The sequence below is a fragment of the Aegilops tauschii genome, chromosome 5, assembly GCF_002575655.3.
Source record: "Aegilops tauschii subsp. strangulata cultivar AL8/78 chromosome 5, Aet v6.0, whole genome shotgun sequence".
Lineage (NCBI taxonomy): Eukaryota > Viridiplantae > Streptophyta > Magnoliopsida > Poales > Poaceae > Aegilops > Aegilops tauschii.
In genome coordinates this window covers 353,586,641-353,605,918 of record NC_053039.3, presented here as the reverse complement: position 1 = coordinate 353,605,918, position 19,278 = coordinate 353,586,641, and the positions used below count along the sequence as shown (strand labels likewise).

The 19,278-nt window shown below is 46.3% G+C and overlaps 1 protein-coding gene across 1 annotated transcript; it reads right to left on the bottom strand.

Moving 5' to 3' along the window:
* Window positions 1-12,776: 12,776 nt before the first annotated feature.
* On the bottom strand, window positions 12,777-14,330 carry LOC109732670 (WRKY transcription factor WRKY76). The gene is made up of 4 exons (XM_020291854.4): window positions 14,050-14,330; window positions 13,624-13,968; window positions 13,417-13,533; window positions 12,777-13,282 (listed from the first exon to the last, which is right to left on the bottom strand). Exons 1-4 carry the CDS (start codon window positions 14,212-14,214, stop codon window positions 12,914-12,916), a joined length of 996 nt encoding a protein of 331 aa, XP_020147443.1. The 5' UTR covers window positions 14,215-14,330; the 3' UTR covers window positions 12,777-12,913.
* Window positions 14,331-19,278: the final 4,948 nt, after the last annotated feature.

Genomic DNA, 19,278 nt, shown 5'->3' with positions numbered 1-19,278 from the left:
GGGGAGGGAGGGCAGTAATGTAACAGCCTTGGGCGCCTCCCTCCTCCCCTGCTACACCTCTCCCTCTCGCAGAAGCTCGGCGAAGCCCTGCCGAGACCCGCTACATCCATCACCACGCCGTCGTGCTGCTGGATCTCCATCAACCTCTCCTTCCCCTTGCTGGATCAAGAAGGAGGAGACGTCGCTGCATCGTACATGTGTTGAACGCGGAGGTGCCGTCCGTTCGGCACTCGGTCATTGGTGATTTGAATCACGGCGAGTACGACTCCGTCATCCACGTTCATTGGAACGCTTCCACTCGCGATCTACAAGGGTATGTAGATGCACTCCTTCCCCTCGTTGCTAGTATACTCCATAGATGCATCTTGGTGAGCGTAGGAAAATTTTAGAATTATGCTACGATTCCAACACAAACTTACTGGAGTGCACCCTTAAAATATGGAGGGTGCATAACATATGTACAAACTCATATTTGTCACATCCTAGCCCCGAAAAATTACGCCTGTCACATTTATTTTTGTTTGCATTTGCTCAAAATTTCTACTTTTATTTGGCATTGATTTTTAACAAATCTTAGGCTGGATCAACATCAAATACTTGAAAGTAGTTAACTCACATATATAGGGGCAAAATCTACATGATGGTGCATGATCATAGTGGCATTTTTAGACTAAGGAAAATAACAAGAAGCAATTTTCGTACACTATTGGACTACGTGAATATATATGTTGGGGAACGTAGTAATTTCAAAATTTTCCTACGCACACGCAAGATCATGGTGATGCATGGCAACGAGAGGGGAGAGTGTGTCCACGTACCCTTGTAGACCAAAAGCGGAAGCGTTAGCACAACGCGGTTGATGTAGTCGTACGTCTTCATGATCCGACCGATCAAGTACCGAACGCACGACACCTCCGAGTTCAGCACACGTTCAGCTCGATGACGTCCCTCGAACTCCGATCCAGCCGAGCTTTGAGGGAGAGTTCCGTCAGCACGACGGCGTGGTGACGATGATGATGTTCTACCGACGCAGGGCTTCGCCTAAGCACCGCTACGATATTATCGAGGTGGATTATGATGGAGGGGGGCACCGCACATGGCTAAGAGATCAAGAGATCAATTATTGTGTCTCCAAGGGGTTCCCCCCTCCCCGTATATAAAGGAGTGGAGGAGGGGGAGGGCCGGCCCTCTCTATGGCGCGCCCTAGGAGGAGTCCTACTCCCACCGGGAGTAGGATTCCCCCCTTCCAAGTAGTAGGAGTAGGAGTCAAGGAAAGGGGAAAGAGAAGAGAAGGAAGGAGGGGGCGCAGCCCCTCCCCCTAGTCCAATTTTGACTAGGCCTTGGGCGCGCGCGCAGCCTCTCCTCTCTCTTTCCCCTAAAGCCCAATAAGGCCCATATATACTCCCTGGCGAACTCCCGTAACTCTTCGGTACTCATAACTACCTTCGGCACATCAAATCACATAAACTCATAATATAACCGTCATCGAACTTTAAGCGTGCGGACCCTACAGGTTCGAGAACTATGTAGACATGACCGAGACACGTCTCCGGTCAATAACCAATAGCGGAACCTGGATGCTCATATTGGCTCCCACATATTCTACGAAGATCTTTATCGGTCAAACCGCATAACAACATACGTTGTTCCCTTTGTCATCGGTATGTTACTTGCCCGAGATTCGATCGTCGGTATCTCAATACCTAGTTCAATCTCGTTACCGGCAAGTCTCTTTACTCGTTCCAACTAACTCATTAGTTTCAATGCTTGCAAGGCTTATAGTGATGTGCATTATCGAGTGGGCCCAGAGATACCTCTCCGACAATCGGAGTGACAAATCCTAATCTCGAAATACGCCAACCCAACAAGTACCTTCGGAGACACCTGTAGAGCACCTTTATAATCACCCAGTTACGTTGTGACGTTTGCTAGCACACAAAGTGTTCCTCCGGTAAACGGGAGTTGCATAATCTCATAGTCATAGGAACATGTATAAGTCATGAAGAAAGCAATAGCAACATACTAAATGATCAAGTGCTAAGCTAACGGAATGGGTCAAGTCAATCACATCATTCTCCTAATGATGTGATCCCATTTATCAAATGGCAACTCATGTCTATGGTTAGGAAACTTAACCATCTTTGATCAACGAGCTAGTCAAGTAGAGGCATACTAGTGACACTCTGTTTGTCTATGTATTCACACATGTATTATGTTTCCGGTTAATACAATTCTAGCATGAATAATAAACATTTATCATGAAATAAGGAAATAAATAATAACTTTATTATTGCCTCTAGGGCATATTTCCTTCAGTCTCCCACTTGCACTAGAGTCAATAATCTAGATCACATCGCCATATGATTTAACATCAATAGTTCACATCACCATGTGATTAACACCCATAGTTCACATCGTCATGTGACCAACACCCAAACGGTTTACTAGAGTCTATAATCTAGTTCACATTGCTATATGATTAACACCCAAAGAGTACTAAGGTGTGATCATGTTTTGCTTGTGAGAGAAGTTTAGTCAACGGGTCTGCCATATTCAGATCCGTATGTATTTTGCAAATTTCTATGTCTACAATGCTCTGCACGGAGCTACTTTAGCTAATTGCTCCCACTATCAATATGTATCTAGATTAAGATTTAGAGTCATCTGGGTCAGTGCCAAAACTTGTATCGACGTAACCCTTTACGACAAACCTTTTGTCACCTCCATAATCGAGAAACATATCCTTATTCCACTAAGGATAATTTTGACCGCCGTTCAGTGATCTACTCCTAGATCACTATTGTACCCCCTTTGCCGAAAATCAGTGTAGGGTATACAATAGATCTGGGACACAGCATGGCATACTTTATAAAACCTATGGCTGAGGCATAGGGAATGACTTTCATTCTCTTTCAATCTTCTGCCGTGGTCAGGCTTTGAGTCTTACTCAATTTCACACCTTGTAACACATGCAAGAACTCTTTCTTTGACTGTTCCATTTTGAACTACTTCAAAATCTTGTCAAGGTATGTACTCATTGAAAAAACTTATCAAGCGTCTTGATCTATCTCTATAGATCTTGATGCTCAATATGTAAGCAGCTTCACCGAGGTCTTTCTTTGAAAAACTCCTTTCAAACACTCCTTTATGCTTTGCAGAATAATTCTACTTTATTTCCGATCAACAATATGTCATTCACATATACTTATCAGAAATGTTGTAGGGCTCCCACTCACTTTCTTGTAAATACAGGCTTCACCGCAAGTCTGTATAAAACTATATGCTTTGATCAATTTATCAAAGCGTATATTCCAACTCCGAGATGCTTTGCACCAGTCCATAGATGGATCGCTGGAGCTTGCATATTTTGTTAGCACCTTTAGGATTGACAAAAACCTTCTTGTTGCATCATATACAACTCTTTCTTTAATAGATCCATTAAGGAATTCAGTTTTGTTTATCTATTTGCCAGATTTCATAAAATGCGGCAATTGCTAACAAGATTCGGATAGACTTAAGCATAGATACGAGTAAGAAACTCTCATCGTAGTCAACACCTTGAACTTGTCGAAAAACCTTTTTGTGACAATTCTAGCTTTGTAGATAGTAACACTACTATCAGCGTCCATCTTCCTCTTGAAGATCCATTTATTTTCTATGGCTTGCCGATCATCGGGCAAATCCATCAAAGTCCATACTTTGTTCTCATACATGGATCATATCTCAGATTTCATGGCCTTAAACCATTTCGCGGAATCTGGGCTCATCATCGCTTCCTCATAGTTCGTAGGTTCGTCATGGTCAAGTAACATGACCTCCAGAACAATATTACCGTACCACTCTGGTGCGGATCTCACTCTGGTTTACCTACGAGGTTCGGTAGTAACTTGATCTGAAGTTACATGATCATCATCATTAGCTTCCTCACTAATTGGTGTAGTAGTCACATGAACAGATTTCTGTGATGAACTACTTTCTAATAAGGGAGCAAGTACAGTTACCTCATCAAGTTCTACTTTCCTCCCACTCACTTCTTTCGAGAGAAACTCCTTCTCTAGAAAGGATCCATTCTCAGCAACGAATATCTTGCCTTCGGATCTGTGATAGAAGGTGTACCCAACATTTCTTTTGGGTAACGCACTTCTCCGATTTGGGTTTGAGCTTATCAGGTTGAAACTTTTTCACATAAGCATTGCAACCTCAAACTTTAAGAAACGGCAGCTTAGGTTTCTTGCCAAACCATAGTTCATACGGTGTCGTCTCAACGGATTTAGATGGTGCCCTATTTAACGTGAATGCAACTGTCTCTAATGCATAACCCGAAAACGATAGTGGTAGATCGGTAAGAGATATCATAGATCGCACCATATCTAATAAAGTACGGTTATGACGTTCGGCCACACCATTACACTGTAGTGTTCCAGGTGGCGTGAGTAGTGAAACTATTTCACATTGTTTTAACTGAAGGCCAAACTCGTAACTCAAAATATTTTACCTCTGCGATCATATCGTAGAAACTTTTATTTTCTTGTTACGATGATTCTGCACTTCACTCTGAAATTCTTTGAACTTTTCAAATGTTTCAGACTTGTGTTTCATCAAGTAGATATACCCATATCTGCTCGAATCATCTGTGAAGGTCAGAAAATAACGATACTTGCCGTTAGCCTTAACACTCATCGGACCGCATACATCAGTATGTATTATTTCCAATAAGTCAGTTGCTCGCTCCATTGTTCCGGAGAACGGAGTCTTAGTCATCTTGCCCATGAGGCATGGTTCGCAAGCATCAAGTGATTCATAATGAAGTGATTCCAAAAGTCCATCAACATGGAGTTTCTTCATGCGCTTTACACCAATATGACCTAAACGGCAGTGCCACAAATAAGTTGCACTATCATTATTAACTTTGCATCTTTTGGCTTCAATATTCTGAAAATGTGTATCACCACGATCGAGATCCAACAAACCATTTTCATTGGGTGTATGACCATAGAAGGTTTTATTCATGCAAACAGAACAACAATTATTCTCTAGCTTACATGAATAACCGTATTGCAATAAACATGATCCAATCATATTCATGCTCAACGCAAACACTAAATAACATTTATTTTAGGTTCAACAATAATCCCGAAAGTATAGGGAGTGTGCGATGATGATCATATCAATCTTGGAACTACTTCCAACACACATCGTCACTTCGCCCATAACTAGTCTCTGTTTATTTTGCAACTCCCGTTTCGAGTTACTACTCTTAGCAACTAAACCAGTATCAAATACCGAGGGATTGCTATAAACACTAGTAAAGTACATATCAATAACATGTATATCAAATATACTTTTGTTCACTTTGCCATCCTTCTTATCCGCCAATTATTTGGGCAGTTCTGCTTCCAGTGACCAGTACTTTTGCAGAAGAAGCACTCAGTCTCAGGCTTAGGTCCAAATTTGGGCTTCTTCACTTGAGCAGCAACTTGCTTGCCGTTCTACATGAAGTTCCCTTTCTTTCCCTTTGCCCTTTTCTTGAAACTAGTGGTCTTGTTAATCATCAACACTTGATGCTCTTTCTTGATTTCTACCTTCGTCGATTTCAGCATCACGAAGAGCTTGGGAATCGTTTTCGTTATCCCTTGCATATTATAGTTCATCACGAAGTTCTACTAACTTGGTGATGGTGACTAGAGAATTCTTTCAATCACTATTTTATCTGGAAGATTAACTCCCACTTGATTCAAGCAATTGTAGTACCCAGACAATCTGAGCACATGCTCACTGCTTGAGCTATTCTCCTCCATCTTTTAGCTATAGAACTTGTTGGAGACTTCATATCTCTCAACTCGGGTATTTGCTTGAAATATTAACTTCAACTCCTGGAACATCTCATATGGTCCATGACGTTTAAAACGTCTTTGAAGACCCCGATTCTAAGCCGTTTAAGCATGGTGCACTAAACTATCAAGTAGTCATCATATTGAGCTAGCCAAACATTCATAACATCTGTATCTGCTCCTGCAATAGGTTTGTCACCTAGCGTTGCATCGATGTCATAATTCTTCTGTGCAGCAATGAGGATAAACCTCAGATCACGGATCCAATCCGCATCATTGCTACTAACATCTTTCAACTTAGTTTCCTCTAGGAACATATCAAAAATAAAACAGGGGAGCTAAACGCGAGCTATTGATCTACAACATAGATATGCTAATACTACCAGGACTAAGTTCATGATAAATTTAAGTTCAATTAATCATATTACATAAGAACTCCCACTTAGATAGACATCCCTCTAATCCTCTAAGTGATCACGTGATCCATATCAACTAAACCATGTCCGATTATCACGTGAGATGGAGTAGTTTCAATGGTGAACATCACTATTGAAAGAACATGCGGTGCCCCCATGTTTGCTTTTGGTAATTGATGACAATCTCTATGGACTAATGGTTGCCTTGAGTTATATTTGAAGGATTTGTCCATAGGCATTTCTTGAAGTCCATGTGTTGGTTTCAAGGAGTTTATGTGGTGACCAAGGTGTTATTAAGGAATTATCCAAAGATTGGTCATGTGAGAGTTGAGCTTATTGCAAGCATGTCTTGAAGAAGAAGATTGAGTGATCATTCATGTTTACCTTCAAGACATCATCCAAATGAAGAGAGTTGGAAAGAGTCAAGGTTGATCAAGACTAAGTCAAGAGTGAATCAAGTTGATCAACACACAAAGCACACAAGATGTACCGAGGGATCAAGCGACCCCATGGTATGGTAAGCATTGTCAATTACGCTTTGTGTACTAACCCATGGTCTTCGTGAGAGTTCTTTGTGGGGTTAGGTTGCGGTGTGCAAGTTCAAGTGAAGCGGGCAAGTTCAAGTAAAGCATCATGAAGAGATCAAATGCTTGAAGCTTGCCATCCATTGTGGTGACAATGGACTTGTGAAGATGTGTGGAAGGGTGGCTCACCCATAGTGGAGTATGGGGGAGCAATCAACTAGTCTTCATCGAGCTAACGCAATCAAGAAAGGTGGTCCATCTTGAGGGGGTCAAGATCGTCATCATCTAGCTCAAGTGGACCATGTGCAAGGCAAAGGTTTGCTCTTGATAGGTTTTCTATTTTACCGGTCTCATGATGGTAGTTGGGAGACCGGGTTATAGGATCGATTGCCGTACTATCAAGGGGGGCTCTCGATGAGTAGCTTGATCGTATCATTCATAGAGAGCTCAAACCATTGCATCCTTGCATCATCTTTATTGGTTCTTGTTTGGTTCTTCTCTTTGTGAGTTTTGGAGCTTATGGTCATCTTGATGACAAGCTCGAGTTCATCGAAAACGGAGTTCACTCGCATCTTCTATGATGTTTTCGATGTTGGAGGTTATGCCGGTTCTTCTCGGTTGGAGGTTTCACTCCTCTATTTGTTAGGCATACCTCCCCTGCCTCTTCTCACTATCCAACAAGCTTGAGTTTGCTCAATTCGGAGCTCATTTGCAGAAGTTATGGCAGTTCTGGTCTTCCTTGGAGTGTACTTGTTTTCGTGGACTTGGCATAAGGTTGGCGCCAGCGGTAGTACCGCTGGACCGGAGCGGCAGTACCGCGTATCGCCACAAGCGGTAGTACCGCCATCCCACAACGGTAGTACCGCCTATGGCCATAAGCGGTAGTACGGCTCCGCTTCCGCGCTGGTACCGCCTCGACTCGAGACGTGGTTTTCTCGTGTCGGGTTCAGCGGTAGTAGTAGCAGCAGTAGGAGTGGTAGTACCGCTCGTGTGCGGTAGTACCGCGGCTACCATCGCCCCTAGTACCGCTGGGCCAAGCGGCAGTACCGCTGGCTCCAGCGGTAGTGCCGCTCATACGGCTCTGCCTCGCCCTCTGTTTTGCTCCGCTCTCTATGTTCTACCGCCCGGGCGGTAGTACCGCTCCCCTGAGCGGTAGTACCGCTCGTGCGCGGACTGAGCACATAACGGTTGGATTCGGGAGCTCCTATAAAAAGGGGGTCTTCTTCCCCATTCAACCTTATCCTTAGAGCTCGTGTTTTTCCCCCATTGTTGACCTTCTTCGAGCTTGCTAACTCTCAACCCCTCCATGAATTCTTGCTAGTTTTTGAGGGAAAAGAGAGAGGAGATCTAGATCCACATTTCCACCAATCACTTTCTCCTCTATGTGAGGGGAACCCATTGGATCTAGATCTTGGAGTTCTTGGTGTTCTCCTTCTTGTTCTTCCTCTCATTTTCCTCCCTAGCATTAGTTGCTTCAGTGGGATTTGAGAGAGAAGGACTCGGGCACTCCGTGTGCCCTTGCCATTGCATTTGGTGCATAGGTTTGAGTTCTCCACGGTGATACGTGGAAGTGAAGTTTGAGAAGCTTATTACTCTTGGGTGTTTGGGCACCCTAGAGCTTGTTCCTCTTGGGTGCCTTGGCGCCCTAGACGGTTGGTGTTGTTCGGAGCTCAATCATTGTGGTGTAAAGCTCCGGGCAAGCGTCGGGGTCTCCAATTAGGTTGTGGAGATCGCCCCGAGCAATTTGACGGGTACCGGTGACCGCCCCCAAGGGTTGCCAAAGTGTACGGGTTCGGTGACCGCCCCCAAGGGTTGCCATTTGTACGGGTTCGGTGACCGCCCTCAAGGGTCCCTTAGTGGAATCACGGCATCTTGCATTATGCGAGGGCGTGAGGAGATTACGGTGGCCCTAGTGGCTTCTTGGGGAGCATTGTGCCTCCACACCGCTCCAAACGGAGATTAGCATCCGCAAGGGTGTGAACTTCGGGATACATCGTCGTCTCCGCGTGCCTCGGTTATCTCTTACCCGAGTCCTTTACTTATGCACTTTACTTTGTGATAGCCATATTGTTTCTTGTCATATATCTTACTATCACTTAGTTGTTTACCTTGCTTAGCATAAGTTGTTGGTGCACATAAGTGAGCCTAGTTGTTTTAGGTTTTGTACTTGTCAAATTAACCGTTAGGTTTATTCCGCATTTGTTCAAGCCTCAACCGTAATTATTTTAAAGCGCATACTCAGGGAGAACACTTGTACCTTGATAATTAGTGAGAGATCATCTTATAAAGCTACCGTCGAACTAAGCAAAATAAGATGTATAAAAGATAAACATCACATGCAATCAAAATATGTGACATGATATGGCCATCATCATCTTGTGCCTTTGATCTCCATCTTCAAAGCATCGTCATGATTTCCATCGTCACCGGCATGACACCATGATCTGCATCATCTTGATCTATATCAATGTGTCGTCACATGGTCGTCTCGCCAACTATTGCTCTTGCAACTATTGCTATCGCATAGCGATAAAGTAAAGCAATTATTTGGCGCTTGCATCTTATGCAATAAAGAGACAACCATAAGGCTTCTGCCAGTTGCCGATAACTTCAACAAAACATGATCATCTTATACAACAACTTATATCTCATCACGTCTTGACCATATCACATCACAACATGCCCTGCAAAAACAAGTTAGACGTCCTCTACTTTGTTGTTGCAAGTTTTACGTGGCTGCTACGGGCTGAGCAAGAACTGTTCTTACCTACGCATCAAAACCACAACGATAGTTTGTCAAGTTGGTGTTGTTTTAACCTTCGCAAGGACCGGGCGTAGCCACACTCGGTTCAACTAAAGTTGGAGAAACTGACACCCGCTAGTCACCTGTGTGCATAGCACGGCGGTAAAACCAGTCTCGCGTAAGCGTACGCGTAATGTCGGTCCGGGCCGCTTCATCCAACAATACCGCCGAACCAAAGTATGACATGCTGGTAAGCAGTATGACTTATATCGCCCACAACTCACTCGTGTTCTACTCGTGCATATAACATCTATGCATAAAACCAGGCTCGGATGCCACTGTTGGGGAACGTAGTAATTTCAAAAATTTCCTACGCACACGCAAGATCATGGTGATGCATAGCAACGAGAGTGGAGAGTGTGTCCACGTACCCTCGTAGACCGAAAGCGGAAGCGTTAGCACAACGCGGTTGATGTAGTCGTACGTCTTCACGATCCGACCGATCAAGTACCGAACGCACGGCACCTCCGAGTTCAGCACACGTTCAGCTCGATGATGTCCCTCGAATTCCGATCCAGCCGAGCTTTGAGGGAGAGTTCCGTCAGCACGACGGCGTGGTGACGATGATGATGTTCTACCGACGCAGGGTTTCGCCTAAGCACCGCTACAATATTATCGAGGTGGATTATGGTGGAGGGGGGGCACCGCACACGGCTAAGAGATCAAGAGATCAATCGTTGTGTCTCCAAGGGTGCCCCCTCCCCGTATATAAAGGAGTGGAGGAGGGGAGGGCCGGCCCTCTCTATGGTGCGCCCTAGGAGGAGTCCTACTCCCACCGGGAGTAGGATTCCCCCCGCTTTCAAGTAGTAGGAGTAGGAATCAAGGAAAGGGGAAAGAGAAGAGAAGGAAGGAGGGGGCGCAGCCCCTCCCCCTAGTCCAATTCGGACTAGGCCTGGGGGGGGGGGCGCAGCCTCTCCTCTCTCTTTCCCCTAAAGCCCAATAAGGCCCATATACTCCCCGGCGAATTCCCGTAACTCTTCGGTACTCCGAAAAATACCCGAATCACTCGGAACCTTTCCGATGTCCGAATATAGTCGTCCAATATATCGATCTTTACGTCTCAACCATTTCGAGACTCCTCGTCATGTCCCCAATCTCATCTGGGACTCCGAACTACCTTCGGCACATCAAATCACATAAACTCATAATATAACCATCATCGAATTTTAAGCGTGCGGACCCTACAGGTTCGAGAACTATGTAGACATGACCGAGACACGTCTCCGGTCAATAACCAATAGCGGAACCTGGATGCTCATATTGGCTCCCACATATTCTACGAAGATCTTTATCGGTCAAACCGCATAACAACATACGTTGTTCCTTTTGTCATCGGTATGTTACTTGCCCGAGATTCGATCGTCGGTATCTCAATACCTAGTTCAATCTCGTTACCGGCAAGTCTCTTTACTCGTTCCAACTAACTCATTAGTTTCAATGCTTGCAAGGCTTATAGTGATGTGCTTGCAAGGCTTATAGTGATGTGCATTATCGAGTGGGCCCAGAGATACCTCTCCGACAATCGGAGTGACAAATCCTAATCTCGAAATACGCCAACCCAACAAGTACCTTCGGAGACACCTGTAGAGCACCTTTATAATCACCCAGTTACGTTGTGACGTTTGGTAGCACATAAAGTGTTCCTCCGGTAAACGGGAGTTGCATAATCTCATAGTCATAGGAACATGTATAAGTCATGAAGAAAGCAATAGCAACATACTAAACGATCAAGTGCTAAGCTAACGGAATGGGTCAAGTCAATCACATCATTCTCCTAATGATGTGATCCCGTTTATCAAATGACAACTCATGTCTATGGTTAGAAAACTTAACCATCTTTGATCAACGAGCTAGTCAAGTAGAGGCATACTAGTGACACTCTGTTTGTCTATGTATTCAGACATGTATTATGTTTCCAGTTAATACAATTCTAGCATGAATAATAAACATTTATTATGAAATAAGGAAATAAATAATAACTTATTATTGCCTCCAGGGCATATTTCCTTTAATATAGGCAATATCATTACTCGACGTTGCTAACTACAATGACCTTCGAACCGACAACGGTTAGTTAGAGTTGGAGTCCAATGCCTCACTGGTGGCACATGCCTTCGAACTTGGTCTCGCGGGCGACATCAATGCACGAATTCTGGAAGGCTTAGCGCCGCTTGAGTTGGCAAGTGGCGGCACAGTCATCAATCTTCTAGACCGACCTCTCCCTCGCGAGCTCTAACTCCTGTTGCTCCTCTGCCACAAGTGTGTAGCGAGCGTCATCATCATGGATGGATTGCTCGAGCACCAAGGCTAGTTGGTGTTGCTCGTTCATGTTGACGAGGAGGGGGGATGGGAAGGGGTTGAGCTCGCTAATGTCGGAGTCAAAGTCAACCTCAAAATCCAACATGTCAGAGTTGAGGACATGGACTACTAAATCACAAGTTCTCCAAACTCCAAGGACAAGGGGGGAGGACAGCCACCCATCGACGTGGGTCCCAAGGATGAGGCTACGGCGATGTGGGAAAATGAAGCACCGCCGACCAGCGCCACCTGTGACGACACGAGGCGGCTCAACTAGTCCATGGCGTGGCAAGGATGGGTTATGTTAGCGTTGAATTTAGGGACGAGGTGGGGAGGAAACGATGCCCTAAGACGTGTCGCGGCCGAGTCTTAGCCGCGGGCGGCTGGAAAAAATTACGAGTGTTTTTTTACCCGTCTAGTCTTCGTATCGGCGACGGTCATTATGTACGGAGGGTGTGTTATCGACTCTACAAGAGTTGATCTTGGAATTACTATTAGAAGATGTGATATTTTGATGTTGAGTATGGCGTTTCGATGCACAGGAGCATCTGCTTCTGTGGGTGAACAATAAAATGAAAAAATATAGCAAAAAAATATTGTTTTTGGCACCAATGGTGCACAAGTTTCTAGATGCGCGAAACTTTATGACGATATGACATCACAAGAGCTCTCGACAAAACTAAATCAAAGTCTTAAGAAATGTTCAATTTTTTTTATTTTGGAGAACCGATTCTGTTTTTTATGCCCCGAGCTCCCCAATGTCATATTGTCATTCAATTTTGCACGCACATAGAAAATTTGTTCATCTTTGATGTATGAAAATTTTAGATTTTTTTTGCTATTTTATTGGAATTTAGTGTCTACCCGTAAGCCGATGAGCTTGTGATCAGCTATGGCCTATGGGTTTTAATATATTGTAAAAATGTCTGTAATCGATTTCAATATTGTAGATGAAATTTTGTACTACGTCAGCCTTAGTGTTCCAAATGCTACAAAATTAGAAAGTTTCTGAAGTTCGCGTAGTCTCTATAATTAGTTATGCTAATAATCCGGCAGCTTCCGCAGGATCGCCGCGGCGAGCGCGTCGGTGAACTTTTGGTCGCCGGTGAGCTCGCGGGCCATCTGCTCCACCAACGCCCTCTGGAATTCTGGCGACGCGACCTCCCGACACACCTTCTTCATGTCCGGTTGCGCCTCCCCGGCATCGACGACCTGCACGCCTCCCCCGTTCTTGGTGAGGTCCAGCGTGATGGTCGGACCGGAGGAGTTGATGGAGATGGAGCACGGCACCGAGCCGCCGCCCTGCGTGGCGCAGCTCGGCAGCTCGCCGGCCCGCGTGGGGTGCGGGTGGTTGTGCTCGCCCTCGTACGTCGCCTCCACCACCGAGCTGTCCTCCGCGCTTCTCTGGACCTGCACCACCATGGATCATCGCAGCAAGAAATTAGCGACGGACCAGAGCATGAGCTTTTCAGTAATGGATTGCTGTGACTGTAAATGGTGGTGCTGCACAATGCTCGGCGAATTGGACGGGATTCGCACGGTACCTTCTTCTTGACACGGCAGGACGGTGCGAAGGCGCATCGGAAGTAGGCCCTTGGGGACGGGTTGTCCCGTGTCACCTTCTGCCCGTACTTCCGCCATTGATATCCATCTTTCACAACCTACAGATGCCACCGATTTTGGTATCAATTTGTACTGTTGCAGTTCGTTCATCCGTTGAAAAATGCTTTGACCAGTGATTTGGCACTTACGAGGCTCGTGTCCGATGGGTCGATCCTGGTGCAGACCTTCTTGACCTTGATTCTCCGGCAAGTGCCATTGCTCAGAGGGCTGTCCACATCGACATGTTCGGCCTCGCCCGTGCCTACGTTCCTGTTGCTAATTTCCACATCGCAAGAATGGGAGGTGTCCATGCTGTCCCGGCTCCTCTTCTTGCTCGCCGGGGGCGTCGGCGACGCTGCCGTGCTGGCGCGCGGCTGGCCCTCGCCGTCGGGGCTCTGGCGCGAGACCTGGTTGCCGTACAGGTAGGCAATCATTTCAGTCAGCTTCCGGTTCTCCTCGCTCACCTGCGCCAGCTTCGCCTCCAGGATCTTAGCCTGGAAATTGGCACGCTCAGGTCAGCACCTCGTTGAGACAATGCACGAGACGGAGTGGGGAAGGATCGGGCGGGTAAGTACCTCGTCGTTGGTCATGGAAGGTGCTCTGCCACAGGCCGAGCTAGCAACGTCGGCCTCGGTTCTTGTTCCGGTGCATCTCGCCCGAGACGGCTCGTGGTCCATGGGACGCCCGACCATGAGGTCGAGGCAGACCGGCGCCGTGTCCATGGTCCAGAAGCAACACATGCACGCCTCTGCGACTGTTCTGGCTGGAGGTAGAAGAATCAAGCACGAGCAGAGGACGCTTGAATGTTTGAGAATAGGCAAGGAGCGCGGGTGATATATAGCGGGGATATGGGGGACGTGGGAAATCGGTTACGCAGCCGAGAAGCGGTAGTCTGGTCTGGCCGGCGCGTCCATTGGATCTGCAGCCTGAGGTCACGCTGATATCGCCTCCGGTTACGTCATACATTATTGAAGGGGGCGAGGTCACGATTCGCGTCATGGCTGACGGAACAAGCTGCAGAATAGTCTAGCACTGTAATTAATGAAGTCGGCCTCGCGGTCCTCGGATGAATCTGGTGCAGGGGTATACTATGCACCAAATCACATGGATTGAGATGCGCGTACTATGCGATCACACTTCCAGATGTGTACGAGAGAAAAGAGTACTCCTCCGTCCAAATTCCATCTCCGACCGGCATGTTTTCCACGAGATGGGTGCCATTCCAAAGCTCCAGCCCTAGAAAAAGAACATCTTATCTTTTGTCAACGGAAAAGTGCGGTACTTTCTCTACAGCTCCGGGAGAGTTATTAGTCAGAGCGAACGGGCCTCACTTTGAATGACTTGTTCAGATTGTTTTTGTGCCGGGAGAACGGAGGAAGAAAGTTGTACGAACCACTACTATTGCGTGATCACTAACTAGTACCCCCACCCCCTATTTTGGTAACAATTATTATACAGTTGATCATGTTGATTCTTTTTTTATTTTGGCGAAAGATTCAGTTGATTCTCTTGTCACTCCTACCTGTACCAGTACTACCTTGCAATTAGTTTTAATCTCGATCCTAAAAAAAATAGTTTTAATCTCTTTGGGTTTTCTTTGCTCTGTCATGTACGCCGTGACCCTCGCACGACCGCTAAAAGGAGGAGAAGAGAGCTACCGCGGGTGGTGGCTGTCAGGCTGGACGCGCCGTGCGTCCCTGTTGTTTCTTTATGTCGAAACTTCTCTAAAAGTACTTTATATAGCTCGTCAGAAGTCTTTGTGAATGCTATTGACTTGGAACTTGATTAAAGTCCTTGGCTTTTATTCGACCAGAACTCCCGTGAACCAACATGTGGTTGTGGTTAGATGGTTAGAAGGACAATAAGATCAACTCCAACGGGGCGACTCAAACGGAAGCGCGCTTTGTCTGCTTTTCGTCTGTTTGAGTCAGCCAGGCGGACGTGCGCGTCCGCATTCTGAAATGGGCCGGCGTGAAAAAAATAGCTCAGACGAAATAAACATAATTAAACATTAACTAAAACATATAAAAAAAGTCGGCGCCCGCCTGCTACCGCCCCGCATGCTGCCCTAGACGTCGTCGGCCTTGCCCTTGCCCTTGGTGTGGACGGAGTCTCCCGCCGCTGACAGGGAATGGCTTGCTCCAGCCTATCCCAGTGCGCGTCCTCCTCGAGATGGATAGCCTCCAGCGCGTGCTGTAGGGCCTCCTCGAGGGCGGCTTGGTACTCCGCCTCCGCCTCCATGTCCTTCGGCTCTATCTGCGGGGGCGGCGGTGAGAACGACGGCGGGACGACATCGACACCCGAACGTCGTTGCTCCTCGTGTTCGACGGCGAACCAAGCCTCCCAGTTGGGAGAGTCGGCGGCGTACTCAGGCAGCCGACGCTGCTCCGGCGTGAGCTGCGCGCGGCGCCGGCGCACCTCCTTGTCGTGCGTCCGCTGGCTCCGCGGAACCGCCGGCACCGGGATCCGTTGCGGATCCAGGTGCCAATGGTACGACAGCGTGACGTCGGGGTACGGCAGCGGCTGCCTGTACTCCTAGTGCCATCGCGCTTGGTGCACCGGTATGTGCAGGCGCCGGCGACCAGGGCGGAAACGCGCCGGCGCCGGAGGAGGAGGGGGAGGGGGAGGACGAGGCGCCGGGGGTGCCCTGCCCTTGCCCTTGCCATTGATGCTGCCGAAGAGGCCCATGGCGCGCTATGGTTTGCTGTCGCCGGCGAGGAAGCAAAGGGAGTGGTGGGGGCATATGTCGACGGGAGAAGTGGATGAGGCCGGCCCCTGCCGTACGTGTGCTTAAAAAAGGACGCTTCCACTGGCTGAATAGTGGGCCCGCTGTCGGTGGTCATCATAAATAAGACGACGGGGTGGCGGTTGGGTGGCCTACAGGTGGGGACGCGGCGGAAGCCGAGGAGACGCGCGGCGCGTCCACTTCGCGCCCACGCTGATGCATTCCACGCGCAATTTTGTGCCGGAAATGGGTCGGCGCGGACGTCAGGCGGACGCGATTTGCGTTTGGGTCGACGCGTTAGGCCTTCTCTTTTGTCCGCGCCGACCCAAACAGACGCAGGCGGACGAAATCGGTCGCCCCATTAAAGTTGCTCTAATATACCTAACTCATCAAAGTTTAAGTCCCAAACTGGATATTGGTGCTCGTATTTTTCTGAACTTATTTCAGACCTTCCAGGGTTCCCTTTGACTACGTAGGCCCATCACCGGGAGCCTTAGCCATAGCAAAGCAGTACCGATCAGTTTCGATCTAGGTCACTACTGCTATTTATATATCTCTTGTAAGCCGCCTAAGATCGTCGTTGTAAATCCCATGCGTTTGTACCTCTCCTAATATAGCAAAGTTTTGCTAGCTGGATCCCGTGGTTTTTACCCTTCTTCTTGGAGGGGATTTTCACGTTAAAAATCTTATGTCCACTGTGTTGATATTTTATTGCTCGCCTGTCCTATCTCTAATAATCCTCATTTCAAGAAAAAAAATCCATATATTCCATGCGTTAAGACGAGGAGTGTTGGTGGAATCACCCTCAGGCCCAACACCAAGTGTAAAGACTAGTTAGTGCCGGTGTCATTGCCCTTAGCCAACATCAAGGGGTGTAGTTTTGCTCCTGTTTTTTCTATGGTTTTTCCTTCTTTCTTTTGAGATAAAGGATGTTTTTCCATGTTGAAGTCGATAAATGTGGAGTCATTAATGTGGTACTCAAGTGCCAATCGCAATTGTCATGTGTGAGAACTGCTTAATTAATCTTGACAGCTTGACTTGGACGTGACGAACACTTGTTTATAACCGATCGGTGCATGTCTCTGCTTTCTCATTAGATTTCATTATCCCCATGCGTTTACACAAGCAATATGATGTGTCCCAGCTTCGTCATCCTTGCCCGGGTGGATTAGTCTAATCCAAGTTTCACTTCACTTTTTTTAAGATTAACTATTCCATTGTCGGCTTTACTATTTACATGTTTGGAGTATCCGTGTAGTTAAACACCGAGGTTAGTAAAAAAAATGTTAGAATTAAACACATGTTTAATTAGAAGGGAATCTCCCCTTGTTAACTGTTGTACGGTTGCCTGATGGCAACCGACGCAGCCTCTCCCTTGGCGTCCTTTGCCCCGATGCTCTCGCGTCCCTTTGTATCATCGCGTCCCTACGGGATGTATATATTGTAACAAATCCTATCAATGAGAACAACGATTCTACTACTTGTCATTTGTCTCTCGCTTATACTTTACAACACGTTATCAGCACGCTCCCGGCGGAGCGAATCCATCTGTGTGGCGTTCTCTGTCTACGGCAGCGCTCCCCGTCTACGACAGCGCTCGTTAATTGGACGGCCTCAGGCCTCAGCCCGGCGGAAACGCTTCCAAGCGGCAGCCTTGCATCATGCATGGCAAAGACATGAATCTCTCGATCTCTAATTAACTCTTCAAGAGCGATTCCTTGCAGGAAGTGAACAAGAGAATGAAAAACTAGGACAAGATGTTTGATACCTTTGAAGATATCGAAAGATATTCTTGAGTACCAATTGTGTTTGGTGGATCCAATGACATTATGGAACGTTGAGTCCCAATATCTCATTTCCATCATCTCTTGGTCTAAATAGATCTTTCTCTACGTCTAAAGAATGAACTACCATGAGAGTTATGGATGGATAAGATTTGTCCACAGTGAATTTCTCCAATATATTATGGATATGGACAACATAGTATACCATAATGTATGAATGAAGGTGCTCAAGTTGTAGTAACGAGCGGTATTTTGGTTTACCCAAATCCTTCATTTTAAACTCCGTCATTTAGATGATTACATGTGTTGTCATTGCAGACACACAAACATGGATACTCATCATTGTAGGAGTAATCCTTGTGAATAAGGAACTCACTACGTCGGTTGTACCAAATGTACCGACGATAATAATAAGTCATATGGTGACTTATTGATTTTACATGATGTATGTTGCATTTTGCATTTCGATTCAGAAGTGAGATTCCATCGGGAATCAATCATATATGTCTGAATCTAGTGATGCACATGTATATGTAATCACTACATCTATCAACTGCACAAATAGATGATTTTGTACTGCCAATGATATAAGTTATCGGGATGAGATTCCACCTCTGGAAAATAGTTGGGTACCTGCGTGAACCCTTGTGCTACAATACTTTCTCTTTGTTTCACCACCTCGTTGTTCTCAATTCTGTTTCTAGAAGAAAATTGGTGTAGGTATTGCTTATGAATACCTTCCCATTATTGAGCAAGATCATTTCTACCTAGATTATACCCTTTGCTTGAGTTCAGTCCGAGTGTTGTTCACACTTTGCCATGGCCATGGCCTTTGGATCTGAATCACTTGAAAGGTTTTTTCAATCTAGTTGAGAAATGTATGTCGACAATTGTAGACTTCCGGTTATATGTTTCTCCAGAATCTATATATCAATATATAGTTGATGGAATTATCGTTACCCATGGTGACTGCTTGCGATTTCCCAATGCGATTGAGTCAGGTATTCCGATGTCCCGGTCATTGTGTGCACTATGACCTGGGTTGGTGGAGGTTTCCCGTCCACTGGGTGTATACTACCCATTAGGTGTCTGTCAACGTGAAGTTGACTTGCATTTACTGATTCACATGCCTTGATATCCTTACTTGCGAGAAGCTGAATCCTGATGTATTTCTGCCATACATCTCCCCCTGTTGCTTTGAACGGGGAGTGGAGTGGATTTTGTTGGTACCTCCCCTCTTTCAGGCATACTTTTACAGGATTGTAGGATTGTGTGACACCTTTATAGTCAGTACA

Coding starts and splice junctions, on each gene's coding strand:
- LOC109732670 (XM_020291854.4), bottom strand. CDS start 14,214: ATGTGTTGCTTCTGGACCATGGACACGGCGCCGGTCTGCCTCGACCTC. Junction 13,969..14,049: donor CTTCCATGACCAACGACGAG/GTACTTACCCGC, acceptor GCCAATTTCCAG/GCTAAGATCCTGGAGGCGAA. Junction 13,534..13,623: donor ACCCATCGGACACGAGCCTC/GTAAGTGCCAAA, acceptor TGGCATCTGTAG/GTTGTGAAAGATGGATATCA.